The 23,602-nt window shown below is 48.1% G+C and overlaps 2 protein-coding genes across 5 annotated transcripts in view; both read right to left on the bottom strand.

Annotated features, from left to right (window-relative positions):
• Window positions 1-23,602, bottom strand: part of LOC311587670 (integrin alpha-X-like) — a 107,007-nt gene that overhangs the window by 5,514 nt on the left and 77,891 nt on the right. The window contains 10 exon segments of the mRNA XM_084764744.1: window positions 2,663-2,872; window positions 2,957-3,097; window positions 3,254-3,396; window positions 3,525-3,654; window positions 3,810-3,883; window positions 4,084-4,117; window positions 4,119-4,235; window positions 5,287-5,440; window positions 5,685-5,830; window positions 5,950-6,098. Of these exon segments, the coding sequence (XP_084620870.1) occupies window positions 2,663-2,872; window positions 2,957-3,097; window positions 3,254-3,396; window positions 3,525-3,654; window positions 3,810-3,883; window positions 4,084-4,117; window positions 4,119-4,235; window positions 5,287-5,440; window positions 5,685-5,830; window positions 5,950-6,098 (1,298 nt within the window).
• LOC311587641 (integrin alpha-M-like) overlaps window positions 14,188-23,602 on the bottom strand; it is a 39,062-nt gene continuing 29,647 nt past the window's right edge. For all 4 annotated transcript variants that reach the window (XM_084764697.1, XM_084764695.1, XM_084764696.1 and 1 more), the window contains 14 exons: window positions 21,150-21,304; window positions 20,925-21,056; window positions 20,704-20,777; window positions 20,347-20,488; window positions 20,153-20,263; window positions 19,615-19,694; window positions 18,105-18,188; window positions 17,644-17,719; window positions 16,849-16,956; window positions 16,617-16,700; window positions 16,409-16,522; window positions 16,218-16,319; window positions 15,861-15,971; window positions 14,188-15,451 (listed from right to left, as the gene is read on the bottom strand). In XM_084764697.1, the coding sequence (XP_084620823.1) occupies window positions 15,380-15,451; window positions 15,861-15,971; window positions 16,218-16,319; window positions 16,409-16,522; window positions 16,617-16,700; window positions 16,849-16,956; window positions 17,644-17,719; window positions 18,105-18,188; window positions 19,615-19,694; window positions 20,153-20,263; window positions 20,347-20,488; window positions 20,704-20,777; window positions 20,925-21,056; window positions 21,150-21,304 (1,445 nt within the window). In that variant the 3' untranslated portion in view covers window positions 14,188-15,379. The remainder of the gene's footprint in view (window positions 15,452-15,860; window positions 15,972-16,217; window positions 16,320-16,408; window positions 16,523-16,616; window positions 16,701-16,848; window positions 16,957-17,643; window positions 17,720-18,104; window positions 18,189-19,614; window positions 19,695-20,152; window positions 20,264-20,346; window positions 20,489-20,703; window positions 20,778-20,924; window positions 21,057-21,149; window positions 21,305-23,602) is intronic.

The raw sequence follows: 23,602 nt of genomic DNA, 5'->3' as shown, positions 1-23,602 counted from the left end.
GCAAGCCAGCAAGCAGCACCCCTCTGTGCCCTCTGCGTCAGCTCCCGCCTCCAGGCTCCTGCCCTGTTTGAGTTCCTGTCCTGACTTCTTCCCTCAGTGATGGCCTGTGATGTGGAGCTGAAAACTGAAGTGGGCTGGGAAAAGCTGCAACCCTTTCTTACCCAGGTTGCTCTTGGCCATGGTGTTTTATCACACCGAGAGAAACCCTAACTAAGACACTGCCCAAGAGATTAAGTAGATCTTATAGAGTTCATCTAGTTCATAGAAATATTAAAAAAGAACAAGACCTCCGTTGACTAGGTGCGGGGACACATGACTGTAATCCCAGCACTTGGAAGGCACGAAAGAGAAGAATTTTCTAGTTCAAGGCCAGTCTGGGTCACACGGCGAGACCCTGTATCAGAGCAAGACTAGCCCTTCTCTGCTCTCCCTGGCTTCCTGTCTTGCCGTGATCTCCGCTTCTTACACGTGCTCCCACATGCCATCTGTCATGACGGCAAAGCATCCATACACAGAAAAGGTGTGCGATGGGATGAAGAGGGAAAGAGTCGCTAAGGGCCGGTGACCCCGGAAAGGCTCATGGCCAGAACCCCAGGGACATTTGTAATTGATGTAAATCCATCAGACCTTTTGGTCAAGAGAGGCTACAGTCGGGTGTGAACTGGGCACCCCTTCAGTTCTCCTCCCTGAGAGTCTTCGGGTCTCCTTCACCGTTGTAACCGCCGCAGCTTTCAGGAACATAGCCACAGTGGTGTGCCGGCTGGTAATCTGAGCACACAGACTCAATCCTGGCCTGGCAGCTGCAGCTAGGTGTGCCTAGTTCATTCTATAGGTGAACACGCGGGGCGGGGGCGGGGGGGGGGGTGTAGACCTCTCCTCATTCTGACTACACTCCTGACTAAACAACAGAAGGAGGAAGGATTGCTCTGGCTCATGGCAGGTAGGCTGTGGAAGACCAAAACTACTCACAAAATGGCAGCCAGGAAGGAGAAGGAAACGGAGGAGGGAGGAGGTCTCACTAATCTCTTAGTACTCTTGAATTCAATCTGAATACGCAAGGGTGGCCTGGCCAGCGCTGCAGTCACTGGCGGAACTACAGGGCTCCTCCCTGTGCTTTTCTGAAGGATGGCACAAGCCTTTTTGAATGTTCACATAGTGAGTTGGAGAGATGGCTCAGAGGTTAAGAGCCCTGGCTGCTGTTCCAGGGGTCCTGAGTTCAACTCCCAGCAACTACATGGTGGCTCACAATCATCTATCATGTGATCTGATGCCCTCTTCTGGCCTGCAGATATACATGCAGTCAGAGCACTGTATACATAATAAGTAATATTTTTAATGTTCACAATATACCGTTCAATTCACCTCACACGTCTGTGGCTTTTATATGTTCAGCGTTGTGAAACCATTTCCACCAACAATTTTAGAACATTTTATCACCTCAAAAAGAGATCTGACACCTGTTAGCAGTCACCCCATGCCTGTCATTTCCCTTTATGGCCAAACTTAAGCAACCAGTAATCTACTTGCTGTCTCTATAGATCTGCCTATTAGAGACCTTTATAAAAATGTACCCACACAATAGCTGCTCTCTTCTAACTGGTTTCTTTCATTTAGCATAGGATGTCGGGGTCCATCCACATAGCCAGTGCCAGTCCATGGTGGACTAATATGCCATTGCATGGGCAAACATTTAGTTCATCTGCTCAAGGGCAGCTGGACATATGGGCTGTCTCTACTTTTCATCTATTAGTCATGAATAATGCTCCAAAGATCGTTCTCTGTAGTTTTTGTGAGGACATGATTTTCACTTCTCTTGTGCTAGAATCATCTGATCATATGACAACTCTATAATTAGTCTTGTGAAAAGTTAACACAATGTTCCAAAATAGCCACATCATTTTTTCACACTCCCACTGCCTGTGTGTGCTACACTGTGCTCCTCCTGGTAAACAGTGGTCCTTGTGACTCCGGCTGTGCTGATGAGGGTGCGGTTACACTTCACTGTGGTGCTCCGTCTGTACCTCATGAGTAACAACGTCAAGCATTGAGCATCTTGTGTGTTTATTGGCCTTTGTTTTAAAAAAAATCTTCTTTGGAGAAAGATGAGCTGAGACACCTGCCTATTTGACCACTTTCACGCTTGCTAATCAAAGCAGCCCTGCCTTCTAAGGGAACCCTGTTCTGCTGTGCGGAGGGCTCCCTAGGTACCTGCGAGTAACACCGATTACAGGAATGGAATGAAATTAAATAGCATTCAAGGAGATGAAGGGATGCTAAAGCCAGCATAGCAAGGACGCTAGACCGGAAGCTGGTGAGCAGCAGAGAGACACTTAGAGACTGAAGGCAGCGGAGTCAAAAGACCAGAACCAACCTCCTACTTACCAAGTCGCAACTATGAGAAAGATTCCCCACCCGACTCCTGTACCCAACGCAGGTTGCTGCCAGCTACAGACTGGAAACTGTTCAAGTCTTAAATCTTAGGACGAAGCAGGGCACTCAGCGGTCAGTCTTTTCATGTCCAATCGCACAGGTTTCACCAGCTGCAAAATGCTCAGTGCTTAGCCAAGAAATAAATGAAGTCACAGAAGGGAATTTTTTGTGAAAGAAATGAAAAGCAAAGAGGAAGCCTCGGGAGTCTTGGAAGACAGTGGCCAGGCCTCACCTGGCCGGGCGAGAGAGCGATGTCCAGTTTTGAGCCTCCGTGAAATACGTAGACGGCACCTCCGTTCTCCTCCTCTCCAGGGGCACCAATAGCCACATCTGTCAGACCGTCCCCATTCACGTCCCCTAGCACTGTCAGAGCCGCCCCAAAGCGGCCCCAAGGATGGCCCTGCTCCCCACGGAGAGTGGCCTTACACTGCCACCTGCTCCTCTGCAGAGCAAAGCCAGTGTCAGACCCAACCTAGGCAGCCTTGCTCACACCAGATGCCAGCAGCCAGGACCCTTCAGCACTCACCTCATCGGGCATGGGGCACACTGATACCTGCCCGCCTCGGGTCTGCTCGTAGTAATGGGGGGCACCAATCAGGACCAAGTCAGTGCTGCCATCTCCATCCATGTCCACAGAACAGAGGGAGGCCCCAAAGTAGGAGCCAATCTGATGGGACAAGCCCGAAGTCATCTAAAGATACCCGCCCTGGCCCCTCCCCCACACCATAGCCTCTTCCGTGGGCCCCCAGACCCCTTCATCTCCTTCTCCACCCTGGCCACACTGCCCACTCTCACGCTCCACTCCGGTTTCTTCCATGCCAACCTGTGTCCCTCCGACTTCAGACTCGGCCTTCCATTGCCCGGATTCCTGGGTAAAGATGACAACCTTCCCCGTGTGCTGATGGCGAGGGGCCCCCAGGACCAGGCTGTGGACCCCCTTCCAAATGGCCAGTGCGGTGGAGTAACCTGAGGGGCCCAGAACTCAGCGCCAAGGCTTCTCCTGCCTTCAGATAGCTCGACCCGCCCTTCCAATACCTCCCCCTCCCCCTCGGCCCGTACTCCTACCCCCCCACCCCCCACCAGCCTCTTCTTACCCAGGTAAGCCTCCCTCATGTCCACACTCTCCTGAGGCATGTTGATGAAGGTGGGCCTCATATTTGGGGGGTATATAAAGGCACCTCCAGACCAGCTGAAGCTTCCCACAGCCCCTAGAACTGGTCCATCCTGGGAGGAAAAGATGCCGGGGCTGAACAAGAGGCCCTGCTTAAGCCAAAGGAAGACTTCCCCTTCCTCCACATGCCCATCTGGTCAACACTTGACTTCCCATTGCTCTCCCTGCCATCAGCCTCCATCACCAGCCCTGAGGGGGCTCAACTCACAGGCATGAGCGCAGCACTGAAACCCTCCTGGGACATCTCCAATGCAAAAGAGCCTCTGCTTGCTGTCTCTGTACCTGGGGAAGGCAAGATGCTTGGCTCTTGGGGAAAAAGAACGTTTCCCAGGATCAAGGAGGCTTCTTAGGAGAATCTAAGGTCAGAGACCAACACCTCTAGCAAGGGTTGGCACCTCGTTCGCGAGGGTCTAAGTTCAAAAGAGGGAAACCCTATCTATGCCCGAGGATTCCCGAGGCTGGTGGCTTCATTGCTGACTTACCCTCAACGGCAAACATCTTTTCCTGCAACTGGTTCATGAATATCCTTCAAAGCATCAAAGTTCTCCACGCTGAAAATGTATTCACGGGGAGGCAGCGACACGATGCCCTTTAATTCTTGTATGGAATCCTCAGTGGAAAAAGCCTTTCCTACCTGTCCCCAGCAGAGACCAAGCCCGTGAGGATGAAAAGTCTCCTAGGCCTACAAGGAGGTGTAACGACACTGCTCGAGTCTGAGAACTCCCTGTGGGTTCATGTTTTTGAACAACTCGTGGGGTGAGGCTCAGCTGGCAGAAGTAGGTCACTCGGGGCAAGCTTCGGAATGATACCCCACAACCACTCTCTCTAGCCTCTTTTCTGGTCCTCCACAATATCAAGAGCTGTGACACCATACTCCAACCACCATAGACTCCGCCCTTCCTCCTCCTCCATCATGGACTGAGACCCTCTGAAACTGTGAGCCAAACTAGACCATTCTATCACAGAAGAAGAGGTAGGAAAGGGTGTAAGGGCCGGAGGACAAGGGGAGTGCTGGGAAGGACTGTCTTCTGGACATGACATGGCTGTTGTCATCAAAGGACGCACATAAGATCAAGCCAGCCCAAAGTCCCACACAGATGGGAAAGATTACATCCAAGGCCCGTCCTACAGAGCTAGTTACAGATCCTCGTTGGCGGTCATCCTTCTTTGAGAGTATGGCTCCTAGCAGGGTTTCCAAAGCTCGCATAGACAACACAGCCACGCCCATGCACAGGATGTTAGGAAAGGAAGGAATTGGGTGACACAGGGGGACAGTCAAGGTGGCAGAAATAGGAAATGGAGGACGTGTGTGATCCCGTCTCATTGTACACATGTGCAACGCTCTCAAGGAGTGAAAAACAAAATAAAACAGACATTTCTCCCTTACGTGTTCCTGTTGGATGCTTTTTACCACAATGAGGCAAAAGCAGCTAAGGCATTATACGTGCTGCCGCCCACCAAAAACTCTTCAGTCAGCCTTGGGAATTCTTTCTAAAAGAGGCGCAAATGACATTAGGGAGTGGAAGCAATGGGCTCCCAGGTCCCCAGGCTGCAGGAACCTTTCCCAGGCTCCATAAACCTGAGGCAGCAAGAGATGAGAGGCCTGGTTTCTACTCTTTATAGAGGGAGTTGCTTTAGGAGGAAGTTACAGGAGGAAATGGTGGGCAACCATTGTTGTGTCCTACGCCAGTTGCATAACGAATGACGCCTGCGGCTTCTGCCATGGGGATGACGTCATCATAACCCAGGACATCACCTAGTTTCATCCCATCGGTGATGACAGTGAGGACCCTGGTGGCGTCTTCCCGAGCTCTGCTTTGGGAAGTGAGCAGTTGTGTCCTATCAAGAAAGAGGAGAGGCCAGATATCTGTGAAGTAAAACTACACTGAATTCTAGTGGCTTTGTGAAAACGAGGATACAGCCTTTCCTGTTGGAGGCACCACTCCCACTCAGAACTGCGCCCCCCCCCCCCAAAAACTGGCTACATTTCAGTCTCTTTCAATTTATCTCTTGGAAAACGCAAACGAGGGCCAAAGGGATCCCGGGATGGTCTGGGACGGGTGCACAGGGAGTCTGGACTCACATGGCATGCTTCATAGCCGAGGCTGTGTGCGTCCTTCCTCCCAGCTGGTTTACAGACCTCAACAGGCTTAAAGGGCTTGAAGTGGAGATGAAGTCGTTGAAAGTAAAATGTATCCAGAACTTATTAGAGAACTGCATCAGGGAGAACTAAGAAAAGCACACGGGGCTGAAGGCTAAGATTCCCCGGAGGACTCCTCAAACATGCCCTGGGAGCCTTCCTTCCCAGAGGGCCCTGCAGGTCCACGCCCATCTTCCCGGGGACTCACCTGGGTGCTGGGTCGCTGGAATTGGCTCATCACCGCTTCCACAAAGTTCAGCATTGTCTTAAAATTTGCGGATGAGATGCTACTGGAGCCATCAGTCAAGAACACAACGTCCTGGTCTTGGCTTGGACACTGTAGGAAAGGATGTTGCTCTGACCCTCCAAGGGGCACTCACAAGAGCTCCTGGCCACGAGAATGCACTTTCCCAGGACCCTCCACCTACCTCTGTCTGGCAATCACAGCCCAGCCAGACTCATGGGTCCTCTCTGTGTCAGAGAGCAAACCTTCCATGGTCCTCTGATGTGGACAAGACCTTTGAGTCTCTCAAAGAGGCTACAACTGTGAATAATCTACCTCAGGTTAGCCCAAGTAGATACAAAAATGTAAGCATCTCCTGTTCCAGGAGCAAGAAACTGAGAGCCTTCTCCCCCTGCGTGGACCACCCAGCCCTTCCCCCGAGGCCTGCAACAGTCCCTCCCCATGTCCAGCTTGGAAAGGACCATAGTCTGTGGCCAGTACCTATCCTTATTGGTCAGTGTGACACTGTACTTTTGTTACTGTTGTGCCCAGATCAGTAGATTCCCAAAGACCACCAGGAGTATGAAGCAGAATGAAAAAACAAGGGGCCTTTACTTAAACTTCAGCCCGAAAGTTCTCGAACCTCACTGAAGTAGTGGATCAGTAGGAGAGTCCTGAACTGCTGTTAGGCAGCGTTTTTATTGTGGTTACAACACAAAATGGGAGTTTGGCAGTTACATTTATCAAGGTTTGGGATGGCGCTAGGGGATTGGCCAAGCCTGACCACAAAATGCTTGGCATCTGGGGATGTTAGGTACTTTCTTGCTGTCCCCTGACTAGTTCAGGCCTAAGGGGGCTCTTTTCCTGGAGCAGTTTATGTTTCTTCCAGTAGCTGAGGGTACCTTGAGAACAGGCCTAAAGACAGGCCTAAGATGGAGTCCATTGACACGATGAAGTCACAATGGCTCCAGTTCTACATTACAGTTAGGTGGTTTCAGCGTCATCCCTGGCAAGAACCACACGCTGTCTCTGTTTTTGTTTTCAGTGTGGATTCCCTTCCTGGATAATATCAGAATTTTTCTTCACAAGAGGCTAAGAAAATGGAGCCAACCCTCTGGCGCAGCAGCAATGTTGCCTCTCTTAACCGCAGCGTTCTCTGACTCCCCAGAGTGGTGGTGGAAGCACCCAAGAAGCAAAGGGCCACTAACAAAATACACGGCCTCTATAACTGTGCCTACCATTCCTGCCAGCCTTCCTGTTCTGTGTGCTCTCTAAAGAAGAGACAAGTGTTCTGACAGTTCTTGTGGGTGGGGCCTAAACACAGGGTATTCGTGTAAAGGATGCCCATCTATTTCCCTAAGGGCCTCAGAGTGAGTATGAAACCGAGGAAGAGAGAGCCTCAGTGGGCTCACCTCATCTTCCATCTCCATCAGTACCAGAGAAGCCGAGCCCCATGTCTTGACCTGGTAAACACACACACACACACACACACACACACACACACACACACACACACACACCATATATCCCTCCAGCTCAGACTGCACCTGAAGGTGCAAGACCCAGACAGTGGCACTAACTGGTCATTGGCCAATGACTCTCCTCCACTTGCGTTCTAAGAGTAATAGCAGTGTATATCATCGTCACCATCATGGCAAGCCAGGCACGGTACCAAATGCTGGCCGTGAGTCACCTTGTGTTGTTTTCAAAATTCCATCTATTACTAGCCACGTTTGATAGATGCAGAAACCAAAGTTCCAAGACAATCACACAGTAGGTGTCTGTGCCAGCAGTGTCTCTCCACCTGTGGCTGGAGCTGCTGCACCATCTGGCAGTGTGTTTGTCCAGATCGCCTCTTCCTTACTCACTTTTGGAAAAGAATCTAACCCACTGAACCCCAAATGGATGTGTGTGGACTCCCCAGAGGAGCTGGTGGCCCTGAACACTTACCCTGCTGGCCAGCTGGGAGCAACTGCTTCTTCAGTAACGATGAGCTCAGTAGAAAGCAGAGCCCTGTCAAGTATGTGTTCTCTCTGCATGTGTGGCGCACTATAGGATCACTTACGTTAATCTCTTCCCTAGAAGCGCATACCAATTCACCCATTGTTTCAACCTTCTTTATCTCAGTATTTGCAGGAATAGTAATCTGAGTACCCCATTGCTGTAAAAGGTCTCTTCTCCATAGATTTATAGGAATGTCAGCCACATAGGGTTTCAGCCTCCCTATCTGCCCATCTGGTCCCACACACTCAAGCCACTGTACACTTTGTTTTATTTGAGATAACTTACCAATTTCTACAATTTCTGTATAAACCTTCTTAAGTGGCCAAGTTTGGTTCCAAGACTTCTGGCAAATGATGGAGATGTCGGCTCCACTGTCTACCAAGCCTTCTATTTTAATACAATTCAATTGTATAATTAACTTAGGTCTCTGATCATTAATTACTGTTTGCCAGAACACACGTGTCCCTGTGCTCCCGAACGCACCAGTCCTTTCCACTGGAGCGGCTTTGCCCTTAATGTAAGGAAACAGTAGGAGTTGAGCAATCCTATTCCCGGCATCAATTTTCATCTCCTTTTTCACACATACCAAGATTTTTATTTCCCCTTTAGAATCTCCATCTATAATACCGGGATGTACAATAAAACCCTGAGAAGTCAGCCCGCTTCTTCCCAGAACCAATCCTACTGTGCCTGAAGGCAAAGGTCCAAAAACACCAGTATTTAATTTGTAACATTCAACCTGAGGAGTTAGGGTAAGAGACATATTTGAAGCCAGATCCAAGGCTGCACTGCCTTCAGTAGCATGCATTAGATCGCTAACACTCAGTTCCTGTTTTCCTGCGGGTTTGTCACTTCCTGACTGGCCAAAGGAATTCGGCTGGCATTGTTTACGGGGGCCCGAGCCGATGGCCCCCTCCTGCCGTTTCTCGTCGGCAAGATATTGCCTTGCACATCTTGCTTAGATTGACAATCCCGAGCCCAATGTTTCCCTTTTCCACAGTGACTACAGTACCCTGGGAGTCTTGGTACCTCATTACCATCATAAACAGAACCTCCTTGTTCTCTTCTATGAGTTACGTTTTCTCCTGGGTTAGTGCGCCTTCTATTTCTACAGTTTCTTTGCACATGACCAATTTGACCACAATTGAAGCACCGAGTATTATGATATCTGGGCTCTCTGACTAAAGCTAGTCCCACAATATTATTCTGATATTCCTGAGAGTTGATATTAACTGTCTCCTTTACCCAGTCATCTAATGGAGCGCCTCTTTCCTTTAATGGTCTAAGCACCTTCTTACATTCAGTTTTTGCATTCTCATAAGCCATGATAAGTTTTAATGCCTTTTTGTTATCAGAATCTGGCATCGCCTTATCCATAGCAGATCCTAATCTCTGCAAAAATTCTGTAAAGGGCTCCAGAGGTCCTTGGAACACCTTAGTAAAAGGAATAGTTGTTTTCCCAGGTTACTCTACCAGCTCCCAAGCTCTCAACGCTGCCTTACGACATTGTTCAATCACTCTATCGTCAGCTTGAATTTTCTCTCTCATGTTAGTATATGGTCCATCACCAAGTAATTGATCTCTATTAATATTTATTCCCTGTGCGATATTTTCTTGTTCTATTTTTATAGCCTCTGTTCGCCACCATGATAACCACTGTAACTGTTGTGCCGCTTCCAATACCGCTGAAACTAAAATTTTCCAATCTTGGGGAACAAGTCTATTCTGATAGGCCCAGCTGTTTAACATTTGTTTAACGAAGTTAGAATGCATACCATATCTGACGACGGATTCCTTAAAATGTTTTAAATCCATCATGTCTACAGGACACCAGGCTATTTCGTCATGACCCTCAGCACCATTTGGCTCGATTACATGTCTTACAGTGACTGGAAAAGCTGAAGGTGCCTGGGTGACTGTGGAGGTATCCTCCACTGGTACATTTACTTCCAAAGACCTTTTGGTCGGTCTGGCTTCCTTTGCCTCTGGTTTCTGACCTTCTCCACCCTTTTTAACCAAAGGTGCCTTCTGCTTTTCCAGCCCTTCCAGTTTTTTCTGCATTTTGCCCAAAAGGATAGAGCGTATTGACTCTTCCTGGTTTTTCTGGCTTTCCGGTCTCTCTATTTTCTGTCCATCACTACCAAATGCCAAAAATTCTATCCACTTTCCCATCCCTTCATTTTCATTCCTCAGCCTTTCTATCTGTCCAGTCAAATCTGCAATCTTTTCCAAAAGGATAGAACTTACTGACCCTTCCGGCTTTTCTATGCCATTAGCCTGTCTTCTAATTCTAAGCACGAAATATTGTAATAAAAGGTCAATGAGAAAACAAAGAATTCCCTCTAAGTATAATGCAGGAAAGAGTTTTGCAACAGCAGTTGCAATTTTGCCAATAGCCTGAAACAACATTTCTATCCCGTGGAATACTGAATCATCCCTCATATCATTAGGGATTGTGGAACCCATCGGGCCCCACGTTGGGCGCCAGATGTTGGCTCTGTTTATTAACAATTAAACTTTATTATACAACCCAACTGGCATATACAAGAAGGAAAAAAAGGTTAAAGGGACAGAAGAGTAAAACCTCCTGGAATCCGTCAGCAGGACGGGTCCTTAGGTGTCTCTGTCCCATGAGCTGGTCCGGTCCCTTCCTCTCTCTCCGCGCCTTCTCGCCTTCCTTTTTCTACCTCTTGTTTTTCTCCTCACCACCTTCCCAGTCACATGCAAAGGGCAGTCTCCTTCTCCCTTCCAGGGTCAATTAGGAAAACAATAGCCACGGTGGGGTTCCCAGGTAGGCTTCCTGAATTCCAAGCCCAGGAAGGCTCCAAACAGTCTCTCACAAGGAATTCATGGTGTGCCCCAAGGGTAAAGCCCGCCAAGACTGCTTCCACCTGTGACAAAGCTTAATCTTTCCCACAGACCAACTCTTTGTTTTCTTGATTTTTTTACATTGTTTTTTTGTTTGTTTGTTTCTATTTTATTGATTTTGGCCCTGAGTTTGATTATATCTCAAGAACACTCTTTTTGGTTGTTTTTTCTTTTTGTTGTTCTAGAACTTTCAAGTATGTCATTAAGTTACTCAAATGAGATCTCTACAGTTTTTTTTTTTATGTACACAGTTAGTGCTATGAACTTGCCTCATAGAAATGCTTTCATTGTGTCTCATAAGCTTGGATATATTGTGTTTGCATTTTCATCCAATTCTTAAAAGTTTTTAGGGAATGGAGAGATGGCTCAATGGTTAAGAGCACTGACTGCTCTTGCAGAGGTCATGAGTTCAATTCCCAGTACCCCCTCGGTGGCTCACAACCATCTATAATGTGATCTGATCCCTTCTTCTGGCCTGCAGGTGTACATGCAGGCAGAGTGCTGTGTACATAATAAATAAATCTTTTTTAAAGATTTTAATTTTTTTTTATTACTCTCTTAATCTATTTTTTATTCAGTAGTGAGTTGTTCTATTTCTACGAGTTTGTATACTTTATAATATTTCTGTCATTGTTGATATTCATCTTTAATCTATGGTGGTCAGACATGATGTGTGATTTTATTTCAATATCTGTTGAGACTTATTTTATGTCTTAATATATGGTCAAAGTAAGATGTTGTTCTGATGGGCCTGCCTTGTGACTTGGTCTTTTTCCCTTGCAGCTTTTAATGTTCTTTCTTTGCTCTGTACATGTAGTACCCTGATATGTGTCATAGGGAATTTTTTTCTGGTCCTATTTTCTATTCTGTAGCCTTCTTGTACCTCAATAGGCACCTGATTCCTTAGGTTGGGGGAAATTTCCTCTATGATATTGTTTAGAAAAAAATTTCTGTGTCTTTGACTTGTGTTTCTCCTATTTTCTCTATTTCTCTTATTTGTTGATTTGGTCTTTTCATAGTGTCCCAGATTTCCTGGAAATTTTGTGCTTGAATCTTTTTAGACATTTTAAATCTGATGTGTCCATTTTTTTAATATCTTGTCTTAAATGCCTAATATTCTGTATTCTGTGCTTTGTACTCTGTTGGTGAGGCTTACCTCTGAGGTTTTTGTTTAACATTTTGAATTTTTCATTTCCAGCTTTATTTCAGTTTGAGTTTTCCATGACTCTGTTTCTTTGTCAAATTCTAATTTCATATTTTGATATATCTCCATTGTTTAATTAAACTATGTTTTCACAGACTTAATTATGATGACTATTCATATCCTGTTTAAGGTCCTTGAACATAATTGAAGTGATTGTCTTGTACTTCAACTAAACTGCTTTCCTCCAGGTCTATGTCAGTAGGGTTGCTGGCTTCCTGAGGAGGGGTATTGTCTGGGATGCTCATGCTTGTGTTTCTGAACCTGCATTTCTGAAGTTATGATGTTTGAAGTGTTTCTCACTATAGATATCAGGTTCCATCTTTTTCGGGGCGTCTTCTGTCCTTTGGTTCCCGTTGCCCAGTTTGGATTCTAGGCAAGTGTGGTGGCTGTGTGCTGGTGGGTGACACGAGGAGTGGAGATGGCCTAGGAGGAAAGGCTGTGAGGGGCAGTGGCAAGGAAGTAGGGGGATGCTTGGTCCACACTACGAGGCAGCATCTGCAAAGACTGAAGGTGTGGTGCGAGGAGGGGCTCGTGCAGGCTGCGGCAGGACTAAGCGTAAGTCCGCAGAGACAGGAGGAAGGTAGGAGAGGGAGGAGGACCTCGAGTCTGGACCAAAAGGACTCTCTACTTACAGCGCCACCAGGACCCCGTTGTGGCAGCTCCACCCTGATGACCTCACCTAATTTTAATCACCTTTCAAAGGGCCCTCTCTTCAGGATGCCATAGGAAGAATGTTTTCATCTCTTAACAGCAGCTAAGGAAGACACGCCCACACTACACACCAACCACACCTTCCTCCATCTCCGCAGGAAGAATTAAGTCCCTCCCTTCCTACCACATCTGGAACAAGTGGAGCAAATGCCCAGCCCACAACTGTCTTCTTGTACCTCAGTGAATAGTATGAAACTCACATCTTTCTTTTATGCAAAATAAGCCAGGCATGGTAGCTCACGCCTTTAATCCCAGCACCTGTCTCGAAAAACCAAACAAAAACAAAAAACAAAATAAAAGCCAGCCAAGTTGGACAAGATGATTTGCATCCATATTGGCAACTACTTGGGAGGATGAGGTAGGAGGAAGCTCTGTTTCCCCATAAATGAAATTTAAATATTAATAAACAGGAAGTGACAGCCACTTACTTAGCCAGACTAGTGTAAAATTGGACCGGGTGCTTTCCAGGCTAAGGGTGTGGTTACCACATTCACAAAGGTGCAAGAGATGGGCACTGGGCTCCCCGTGAGGATGGAGGCCATCTAGATAACGGCCATCACACCTTCCTGTCTGCTCTTGCTGGCCAGTGCTGGCGATGCTGCAGCCATATCCCACGGGCCTTCCCAGGGCCTGTGCTCTTCCAACTGGCAGCACCTCTGGTTCTGACCGCTAGACTCTACTCCACTCATATCTATTGCAGGCCAGAAGAGTCAAGGGATTTACACGCTCTCCCCACTAACATACATATATACATATTTGAGTTGATAACCATATGGAAGTGGAGCATGCATACATACATATGTACACACACACATATATATAAATAAATACATATATTTGAGTTGATAACCATGTGGAAATGCTGCATGCATACACACACACACGCACACACACACACACACACACACACACACACACATATGAGATGATAACCGTGTGGAAATGGCGCACCTCCTTCTGCCCCTGGACGACACTCAGGTGTGTGTTATTTACTGTCTCCCACAAGTTCCAGAGCTTCCCATTGGTTGCCATCCGCCTTCCATTCCCACAGACAATGCCCTCTACCTGTAGGTATTTTGTGAGATGCCTCTCTCACTTGAATCCTTTGGGGGTTGGGGGGTGAGGGAAGGTTCCTGAGGATAAAGTCTAGGGCCTCACGCACGCTAAGAAAGTGTTCAACCACTAAGCTTTAGCCCCAGTCCTTGTCTGTTCACTTCTTTTGTTGAGAAAAGTCTTAATAATTACTAGGGCTGGCCTTGATGTCACTCTTAGCCCAGGCTGGCCTTGAAAGCACAATGTTGCCTCTGCCTCCAGAGTAGAAAGGATTATAAGAAAGAACTACCAAGTTCATCTTTCTCTCAGATTTTTATTTTGGGTTCACTTCAAGTAGAAGACAAACTTCTAGAAATATCCAATAAATTATACTTATACATATGTAAAAGTTAGATATGACCAATTTATTAACTCAACATTGTTCATACTAGCAAGAGGTTGGAAATAATATATTCAAGGGAGACTGGTTAAATACATTACAGTCACAGGGGAGTACTCTTCAGCTAACTTACATCACATATAAAATTATTTGAGCATATTAATAAAAAGACATGCATAGTAGTAAAAAAGTGTGCTACCACTAGTTTAAACCAGTGTGTGTGTGTGTGTGTGTGTGTGTGTGTACAGATACCTACAATCTTTCTGAAGTAGATTCTAAACATACAGACTTGAATACTCCTAGTATTCAACCCCAACACTGTACACTTTTTGGCTTGGTTTGGTTTTGCTTTGCTTGGTTTTCAGTGTTGCCCACTGAGCCCAAGCCTTGCATACAGCAGACAAGCATTCTGCCATGAGCTGCACGCTTCCACCTTTTCCCATTCTCAAGTGTCTTTTGATTTTTGTACTGTGCACAGTTTGATCAATGAATATTTAGATTAACACTACAATAATAAATGACTAGGTGGTGGGAGGTTTCTGATTCTTTGGACACCCTTGTTGGCCATCAGTTCTTTACTCCATGTCCAGCCTTTCTTATATTCTCTGCAAGTCTGCAGCTCACCCATGCAAGAAAATGTTACTTCCAGGCTGGAGAGATGGCTCAGTGGTTAAGAGCACTGTCTGCTCTTCCAAAGGACCCGGGTTCAACTCCCAGCACCCATATGGCAGGTCACAACTGTCTGTAATTCCAGTTCCAAGGGATCTGACATCCTTGCCCCCATACCAATGCACACAAAATAACATTTAAAAGAAAAGAAAATATTACTTCCTTCAGACAGGGCAGCGACAGTATTTTGCTATGCTTACCTACAAGGAACTCTTCACCTTGCCAGAGAAGGGTCCATTAGTGTCTGCCCTAGGAAACCCACGAAATTCTTTTCCTTCCAAGAAGATGCATTCAAGGCATTGCCCACATGCAAGAAATGTGTGAGACATACATGCACATGCGCATACATACATGGGTACACACACACACACACACACACACACACACACACACACACACACACACGGAACTCCCAAGCCATTTTTCTATAAGACATCACTGTCTGTCCATCAGCCTCAGGACCTGGGTGTTGGTCGGACGGTCGAGACCTGCTTGTTGTTGGGGAGGTCACTGCACGGAGAAAGCCATTACTGAGGTGGGGCATCTTGAGGAGGAGCTTCATTCATCATGTCCTTGTATTGTCGCTTGAAAAAGCCGAGCTGTCAGGGCAGAGACAATGGGTGAGGCCACAGAATCCATGGCTGCAGGTCAAGGTCACACAGATCAGGAGAGAGACAGAGGCAGACAACGGGACCAAGCAAGGAGAAGGCTGACAGGGCAGAAAATAGAAAGGACCCAGGGGAAGTCAGGCAGGGAGAGAAACAGCAGCATCAATGCTGGGGCAGTCACTCCTTATATAGTGGTCATTGTAAACCAGAGCCATCCTGGGAGTTCCGCATGTATCAAGCCGCTGTTCTTTGTAAAATGGGTGATAATAGTATCTGGGCACTGAAAGAGCCTCCAACTTGCCCAAAGCCATATAGTTGGCAGCAATACTGAGCCAAGCCCAGCAATGGAGCTGCTGAGGAGTGGGGAGAGGGGGCTGAGAGAAGGCAGATTGAGGAGCACCTTGTACAGGCCAGCGGTGATGAACGCCAGGAGCACCAGCCCCCCGATGGAGCTGCCCACAATGAGTGGGACAGGGTTGTGAACTTCGTACGGCTCCACTTTGGTCTGTGTCTAGGGAAGGAGGGAGAGAAGCAGGGTACAGCAGAAGAGATCACACCTCAACCTTCTGGAAAGATCCCTGAGCTCAGGGGCTAACGGCTCCCTACAGCCCACACCACTGACCACAGGCCTCACTTCTCTTCGCACCTGCTTGTCTTGTCAACCCAGAGATAAGATCCGTCATCCCGGCTTCCTCCTCCCTCTAACAGCCCCACCCACCCCTCACCCCCAGCCCCACCAGAGCCTGAGACGGGGTACCTGAGACTTCACAAACCCCTCCTGGCCTGGCAACAGGGCAAACTCGGAGTCATTAAACGAGATCTCAGCATTGCTCACAAGGAGGAGGTGGTCATGAGAAGTCTGTGGGGGAGAGCAGAGTGGGTGCCAGGCCTGGCCTCCGCGGGCCATTATGGCTATGCCGAGAGTCTCAGCGCACAGCATAAGCTTACCTTGATGTACCAGTCAAATGACAGTTTGCCCTCTAGGGTGACGTTGAACGTTTCCTGAGTGTTGAAGGATGGGAGGTCACACTGGATTCTCTTACAGACCGCAACAGAGCAGTTCTGGAAGTGGAAAGACAAAGAAACAATGACAAAGGGACGACCGTGATGAGCGTCCATGCGGTCTCGCAGCTGCCCCCCGCCCCCACAGTCTTACCAGCACTGGAGTCTTCTCAAGCTCTTCCTGGAACTTGGAGAGGGAGGGGGACGTCTGCTCTGTGTGACAAACACTTGAGAGGTTCTGAGGGAAGACAGACACCGAGAAGAGACAGAAATGAGGACTGTGGTCCCAACCAGCAGAGTAACAGCCCGGGCCAGAGAGAGAGTCAGAAGAGGCAAGAAAGAGATCTTAGGAAAGACCTGAACGTTGGGGACCCAGCTGGACTCACCTGGGCGAAGATGACCTGGGGATCATCCCATACGGGCACCTTGTTAAGCTGGGCAGGGACCCAGAAGATCACACTGATGGGGAGGCTCCTCTGGCCCAGATTACTGAACTACATGAGAAAGGAGGGGGTCAGGACGCTAGCCTTGTGGTCCAGCTAGCTCATTGGCTCATTTCCTACAGCCCAGGACCACAGAATAAGGCTTAAGCATCCTGCTCTCAGGAAGATGGGAGCGTGTGAACAAACGCCAACCACGCAGCTGAGCCAGACTGGCTCATCCTAGCTTCTAGCTCTGCCACTTGCCAGTTGTGAGAATCCAGACATTTAAGTCTCTCTGGCCCTTAGTTTCTCTATCTGTAAACAAGGGACACCAAGAGTGAGAGAGGGTTCATAGGAACATAAATGTGTGTGTCTGTGTGTGTGTGTGTGTGTGTGTGTGTGTGTGAGAGAGAGAGAGAGAGAGAGAGAGAGAGAGAGAGAGAGAGAGAGAATATCTGTTTGTGAGTGTGGGGTATGTATGTGGGTGAGTGTGTATATGCATGTGCAATTGTGTATGAAAGTACACATATGGTATGTGTATTGTGTATATATGTGTGGGAGTGCAAGCATGCATGTGTGTGAGTGCACGTGTGTATGTGTATGAGTGTGTGTACACATATGGGGCCAGAGCAAACCTGGCACTGTGCCCGACACACAGGAAGCACAGTATTCATGCTTCCTAAAACTGCTTCTGCCTCTCTTTACAGCAATTTTCCCATCCCAGCATCCTCTCAGGACCCAGACTTCCCTGCTCCTCACCCGATACTGATGCTGTATGGTCTGACTGGTCATCTCTGAAGCCGTGAAGTTGAGGTATTTGATAGAACTCTCATCGCTAAAAGAAAAAAAAAAGAGAGAGAGACAACAGGTGACAGAACATGACGGTGTCCTGAGAAAGGGGTTTGAACTGAATATGCAGAGAACAGGAAGGTGGCAGTGCAGGTCTTGGGGACAAGGTCGGCTAGACACCAAGTGTGTGGGTCTGGGCAGAAGCAGAAGCAGTTTTAGGAAGCATGAATACTGTGCTTCCTGTGTGTCGGGCACAGTGCCAAGTTTGCTCTGGCCCCATATGTATACACACACACACATGCACGCATGCACACACACTTGTGTGCCTATGAGCACAGGTGCATGTATATATGCACAACGCAGGGCAGCAGCTCATGAACACTAAGCTGGCTGTGTCCAGACTGTCGGGGGACAGCGGGGTGGAACAGCACCTGGTGACAACCATGTAGACGGCGTACTTCACTGGCAGCTCCAACTGAAACTCAGTTCTGTGGGTCCTGGACATGTTGTTCTCACTGAAAGGAAGGCAGGTCCTTAGCTCTAAGCGCCGAGGCTCAGCCTTTCCATCTCCCCTCCCCTCCCCCTGTGCGCCCGATCTGTCTCCATGTCAGCTGTCCCCGCCTCCTAAAGCCTACAGTTCTCTCCACCTCACAGAGGTCAGAAAACAACTTATGGAAGTCGCTTTGCTCCCTCCGCCATGTGGCTTGCAGAGGTTGAACTTGGCCCTTCCCTGATGAGCTGCCTCCGCAGACCCTACTGATTTATTCTCACCCTGCTGTGGGTGGGTTCATATACCCGGCAGCCCGTATACTACAGCTCCATAGAGTCGGTGCTCTCCTGCCACCTTTAGATGGGTTCCAGGGGTGCAACGCAAGTCGTCAGCCTTCACCCATCCCAAGGACCCATAAGCGTAAGCTGTTCTGAGCATGCCCAGCTGCCTCCAAGCTCCAGGGTTTGCCTTCCTGGTGCATGCTTCCTTCCATCTTTTGGCCTTTGCTTGACTTACTCACAACCTAAATACGCTTTCTTCAAGACTCTTCTCTGGACACCGGGAACCCCTACCAATGTCACCACGTGATCGTTTGCTTAATACTATATTGTAATCACCAGATTCCTTTCCTGCCTGTGCCACTGGACGTCTGTAAGGGAGGGAACAACAACTGTCTTATTACCCACCCTCCGCCCACCAACACTTGTCGCAAGGACTGGTACACAGGTGGGTACCCAAGCAGCGGTTGTTGAGTAAATTAGTGTGGGAAGGATTGTAAGCTTTGTCACAGGGGAAAGCAGTCTTGGCAGGCTTTGCCCTTGGACACACCAGGGATACTCCCTGAGATCTACCTTGACATAGACTGGGTGGAGCCTTCCTGGGCCTGGAATTCAGGAAGGGGACCAAGGGACTGCACCTGGACTATTGTGTTTCTAATCAACCCTCAATGGGAGAGGGAGACCGCCCCTTGCATGTGACAGACAGGCAGGTGGAGAGGAGAGAGGAGCAGCAGGCTCAGACTGGCCTTGAGCGCATGTGGATCAGGAAGAGGATCAGCAAACAGGCCAGACCAGTGCGCAGGCCAGAGACACCTAAGGACCCGTCCTGTGGAACGGATACCGGAAGGTTCACTCTTGTTTCCCTTTAACCTTTTTTCCCTTTTGTGTAAGCTAGTTGGGTTGTATGATAATGTTTAATTGTTAAGAAACAGAGCCAACAAGTGGCACCCAACATGAGGCTTGAACCCACGATCCTGAGATTAAGAGTCTCATGTTCTATAGGACTGAGCAAGCCGGGCCCACCAGCACTTGACACAAGGCCTGGTACATAGCTGGATACTCAAGCAGCGGTTGTTGGGTAAATTAGTCATCAAAACAGAAGGAAAAAGTTCATCCTGGATGAGGGGCTGGGTCTCAGAGGGGAGGGTGACTGCAGTGTGTGCGGACAGGTACCTGGTCACATTGGCCTTGAGGAGCAGCTTGTTCCCAAGGGAAGCATCAGAGTCCACGTAAAATGTGACAATAAAGGTGACCTAGCATTGGAGAATGGAGACAGTGGTTAGAAACAAAGAAGAAACAGAACAATTGTCCGCCAACCACTGACTGGGATAAATCAAACATGTTCTGCCCACAGGAGAGAATATGGCTCGGAAATAAATAGAGTAGAACTGGCAGGTAAGTGCCCTTTGGAAATGTGATGATCGTTGAAAGAGGCCAAACGCAGAGGGACCACATGTTGCATGTTGTCCATGGATGGGAAATGTCCAGGAGAGGTGAAGTCATGCAGAGACAGTCAATTAGGAGCCCCATGGGTATCAGCTAGGTCCCAGATGAGAATGCTTGAAAGCCACTGAACTGTAACAGTGAGTGAGTTTATGGGGTGTTTTTACGCCCCAATAAAGCTGGTTTGTAGAAAGGGCCTGCGTCGTTCTTAGGACAAGGGAGGAGAAAGGAGAAGAGGAGGAAAAGGACAAGGGGATGATGCTCTGACCTCGGAATTAGCAGGAAAGATGGGCAGGTTGATGTTCCACGTGGTACTCTTCAGAGCTCCATGCCCTTCGGCGGAAAAGCTGGACTCAGAGGTGGTCACACGCCAAGGCTTCTGGGAGAGCAAACAGTACGGTCAGCTGCCAGCCACCAGGGAGAGAGAATCAGAGCCAAGAGACTGAGGGAGGACTCGGCTACCTGGTTCACTGACACCTTCCGGTAAGACAAGCCAGGTGGGTAGTAGATGGTAGCCTGGGTCCTATAGGAGTCCTCACCGTCATTTCTTACAGTCACCTCCACGTTGAAGTCCCCGGGGTCTCCCACCACCAAAGTGTCCAGGCTGTGAGAATAACAAGCCGGTCATGTGGGCTTCCCTGAAGCGAGTCTGTTTTGATGGAGAGAGGCAGCAGTCCCTGGGAGCGATAAGGCTATTGACAGAGCAGGTACTAGGAACCTTGGGCCACATGAATATCTCTGAAGATGCCTGGGCTCCCTCAGGGATCCAGGGACCCACTGACTCGGGTGTGAGGGGATCAGTAACAGAACGAAACTCACCCCATGAAACTCATAGTGATGCTGAGATCATCCTGGCAAATGCTGTCAGTGCCACAGTTCTTCTCAAAGGGAAGCTAGAAAAACGAATGTGGCCGAAAAGAAAGGAAAGGAAAGGGTAGAATGGGGCAGTAAAACGAGATGTTTAAATGTGATGACATAAGACAGATGTTTTACGAGCTCCCTCTGTTACACTCCCACAAGGCGCCAATCCTGAGACCCACCATAGCCATGAAGAACCTCTGAGCATCCACAGCCAGAACCGGCCGAAGGTCCCTGGATGAGCGCAAGGGCTCCCCGACCAGGCTATAATTGAGGCGCAGGATGATGGGACTCAGAGAATCTTCCACACAGACCTAAGAGATGGTAGGGATTTGGGGATCTGCCTTCTTCAGTTTCCCAAGGCCACCACCCACCCTTACCCAGGAGAGCTGCCTTTGCCCGCTCACTGGTAAATACAGCTTCAAGGTTTCACATTTCTGTGTCAATCCAAAGGCCTGGATGCGCCTGCGCGTGTTGTTCTGTGTCTCATCAAAGAAGGCACGGGCGTGTGAGCGGCCAGGGTCCAAAGCCAGGTCATAAGTGACAGTGCTCTGGATGGCTCCTGAACGGAAAGGGAGTGGGTGAGTGGTGAGGGACCACGCAGACCAAGGTCAGCGGCCACAACTCTGTTCCAAGCTGTGGGGTTATCCACGTGTCATCTGACCTGCCTGCATCTCAGTTCGTCACTTTCAAAGGAAGAATAAGAATAATTACCCAGCTGGGTGTGGTGGTGACACCTGTGATCCCAGCACTCGGGAGGCAGAAGGAGGCGGGTCGCTGTGAGTTCGAGGCCAGCCTGGTCTACAAAGTGAGTCCAGCACAGTCAGAGCTACACAGAGAGAAACCCCTATCTCAAAAAACCAAAAGGGAAAAAGAAAGAAAGAAAGAACATGGACAGGCCAAGAAGTCAGACCATTGGCAACAACAACAACAACAACAACAAAAAACTGTGTTGGACTTGATCAAGTCAGTCTGTCAAGTCAGTTCTGGCTCATTTGAAAATGAACCTTTTTGAAAGTGGATGAAACTGGAGAAATAATATATTGAGTAATAGACTTAGAATGATAAACACCAAATTCTCTCTCCTCTGTGGACCGTAGCTTCTGGGTTTGTTTGTTTGTTTGTTTTTTGTTTTTTTAGACAAGGTCTCTCTGTGTAGCCTTGGCTGTCCTGGGCTCGCTTTGTAAACCAGGCTGGCTTAGAACTCACAGACGTCCACCTGCCTCTGCCTCCAAGTGCTGGGATTAAAGATGTGGCCAGCACACCCAGGCTCTCAATGGGTTTGTTTTTTTTTAAAGGACACATCATTGAGCAGATACGGAGATGGGGTGTGTTTGAAAGGAGAAGGGAGAGAAAGATGACTATGATCAAAATTCATTGTATGAAATTCTCAAAAATCAATTAAAATATTACTTTTAAAATGAAATAAATTATACTAGGCATCTGAGCCATCAGGCATCTACATCACTTTCCCCCACCAGGGCCAAGGAACCTTCAAGACAGAGGGATGGAGAGAATGTAGGGGCCACCTGGGCATGGTGGCGCACACCTGTAACCCCAACACTCAGGGAGGCAGAGGCAGGAGGATGGGGGACGGGGGAGTGCTGTGAAACGATCTTCTGGATGTGGCGTGGCCATTGCAGTCATGAACACACATCAGCTGTGGTTGCCTGCACAAGACCCACACAGCATCCTGTCACGGACGGGAGAGGGGCTCGTGGGGTTCCACTCCTCCTCGGGGTGCTGTTGCCAGTTGCCTGGGAATAGTCATTTTCCTCACTGAGGTAGCCACTGCTAATCTGCTCTGTCCTCCAATAAATAGTTTCCCATCCGTGCTTGCATTAGATTCACATACAAATTACATGAACATAGCACAAGGATTAGTTGGAAAAATAAGGAGTTCAAGTAAAGGAACAAGTGAGAATAGTGAGGTGAATCTAACTAAAATACATTGTCTACATGTATGAAATGGTCAGAATAGCCCACATTGTACACATGTACGAAGTTATCAGTAAGGAAATAAATAAATGAGAACACTAGAAAGCAAGAGGCACATCTTATTCCAATCCTGCTCTCACGAGTTATCCTCTGGCTTCCATGTGTGCTCCATCACATGTAGATGTATGAATACATAAATCAAATGTATATTTTAAGGATTTCAAAGTAATTTAAGTCAGGTGTGCAGGTGCACACCTTTAAGCCCAGAACAGGAAGGCAGAGGCAAGTGGATCTCTGTGAGATCAAGACCACTATGGTCTACACAGCAAGTTCTAGGACAGCCAGGGCTACACTGACAAAACAAAAACAAAAGCGAAAGGGTGATTTAAAGGGCGGGAGATGTGGCTTGGTGGTTAGAGCACAGGCTGCTCTCACGGAGGGCCGGAGCTCTGCTGACAAGCACCCACGTCAGGCAGCTCCGGAGGTCCAACAGTCTCTTCTGGACTCTGTGGGTACCCACACTCCTGTGCACACTCTTACACAGTCACACATACATATTTAAAGAGACATACATAGAATTAAAAACTAAAAACTTTAGAGTAGTTTCTAAAGATTCCTTGGAAAAACAGAAAAACAGAAAGAACTGAATGAAGCATGTTTGGAAAAGATGTAAAACTTGCCTAAGAATACAATATGTTGCTCTCTTATTTTCTATGTTTAATATAAAAAACATTTTTGATAGATAATAATGAAATGCTAAGTTGGGATGTAGCTCAGTTGTAAACTGCTTGCCTAGCGTACTCAAAGCCCTGAGTTCAATCTGAGAACCACATAAAACTGAGTGTGGCAGGGTACCCCTGTAGTCCCAGCACTTGGGAGGTCAATGCAAAAAGAACAAGAAGCTAAGAGTCATCTTCCTGGG

This window comes from Acomys minous (genome assembly GCF_964271855.1).
Source record: "Acomys minous genome assembly, chromosome: 2".
Taxonomy (NCBI): Eukaryota; Metazoa; Chordata; class Mammalia; order Rodentia; family Muridae; genus Acomys; species Acomys minous.
This window is presented reverse-complemented; position numbering and strand designations above follow the sequence as displayed.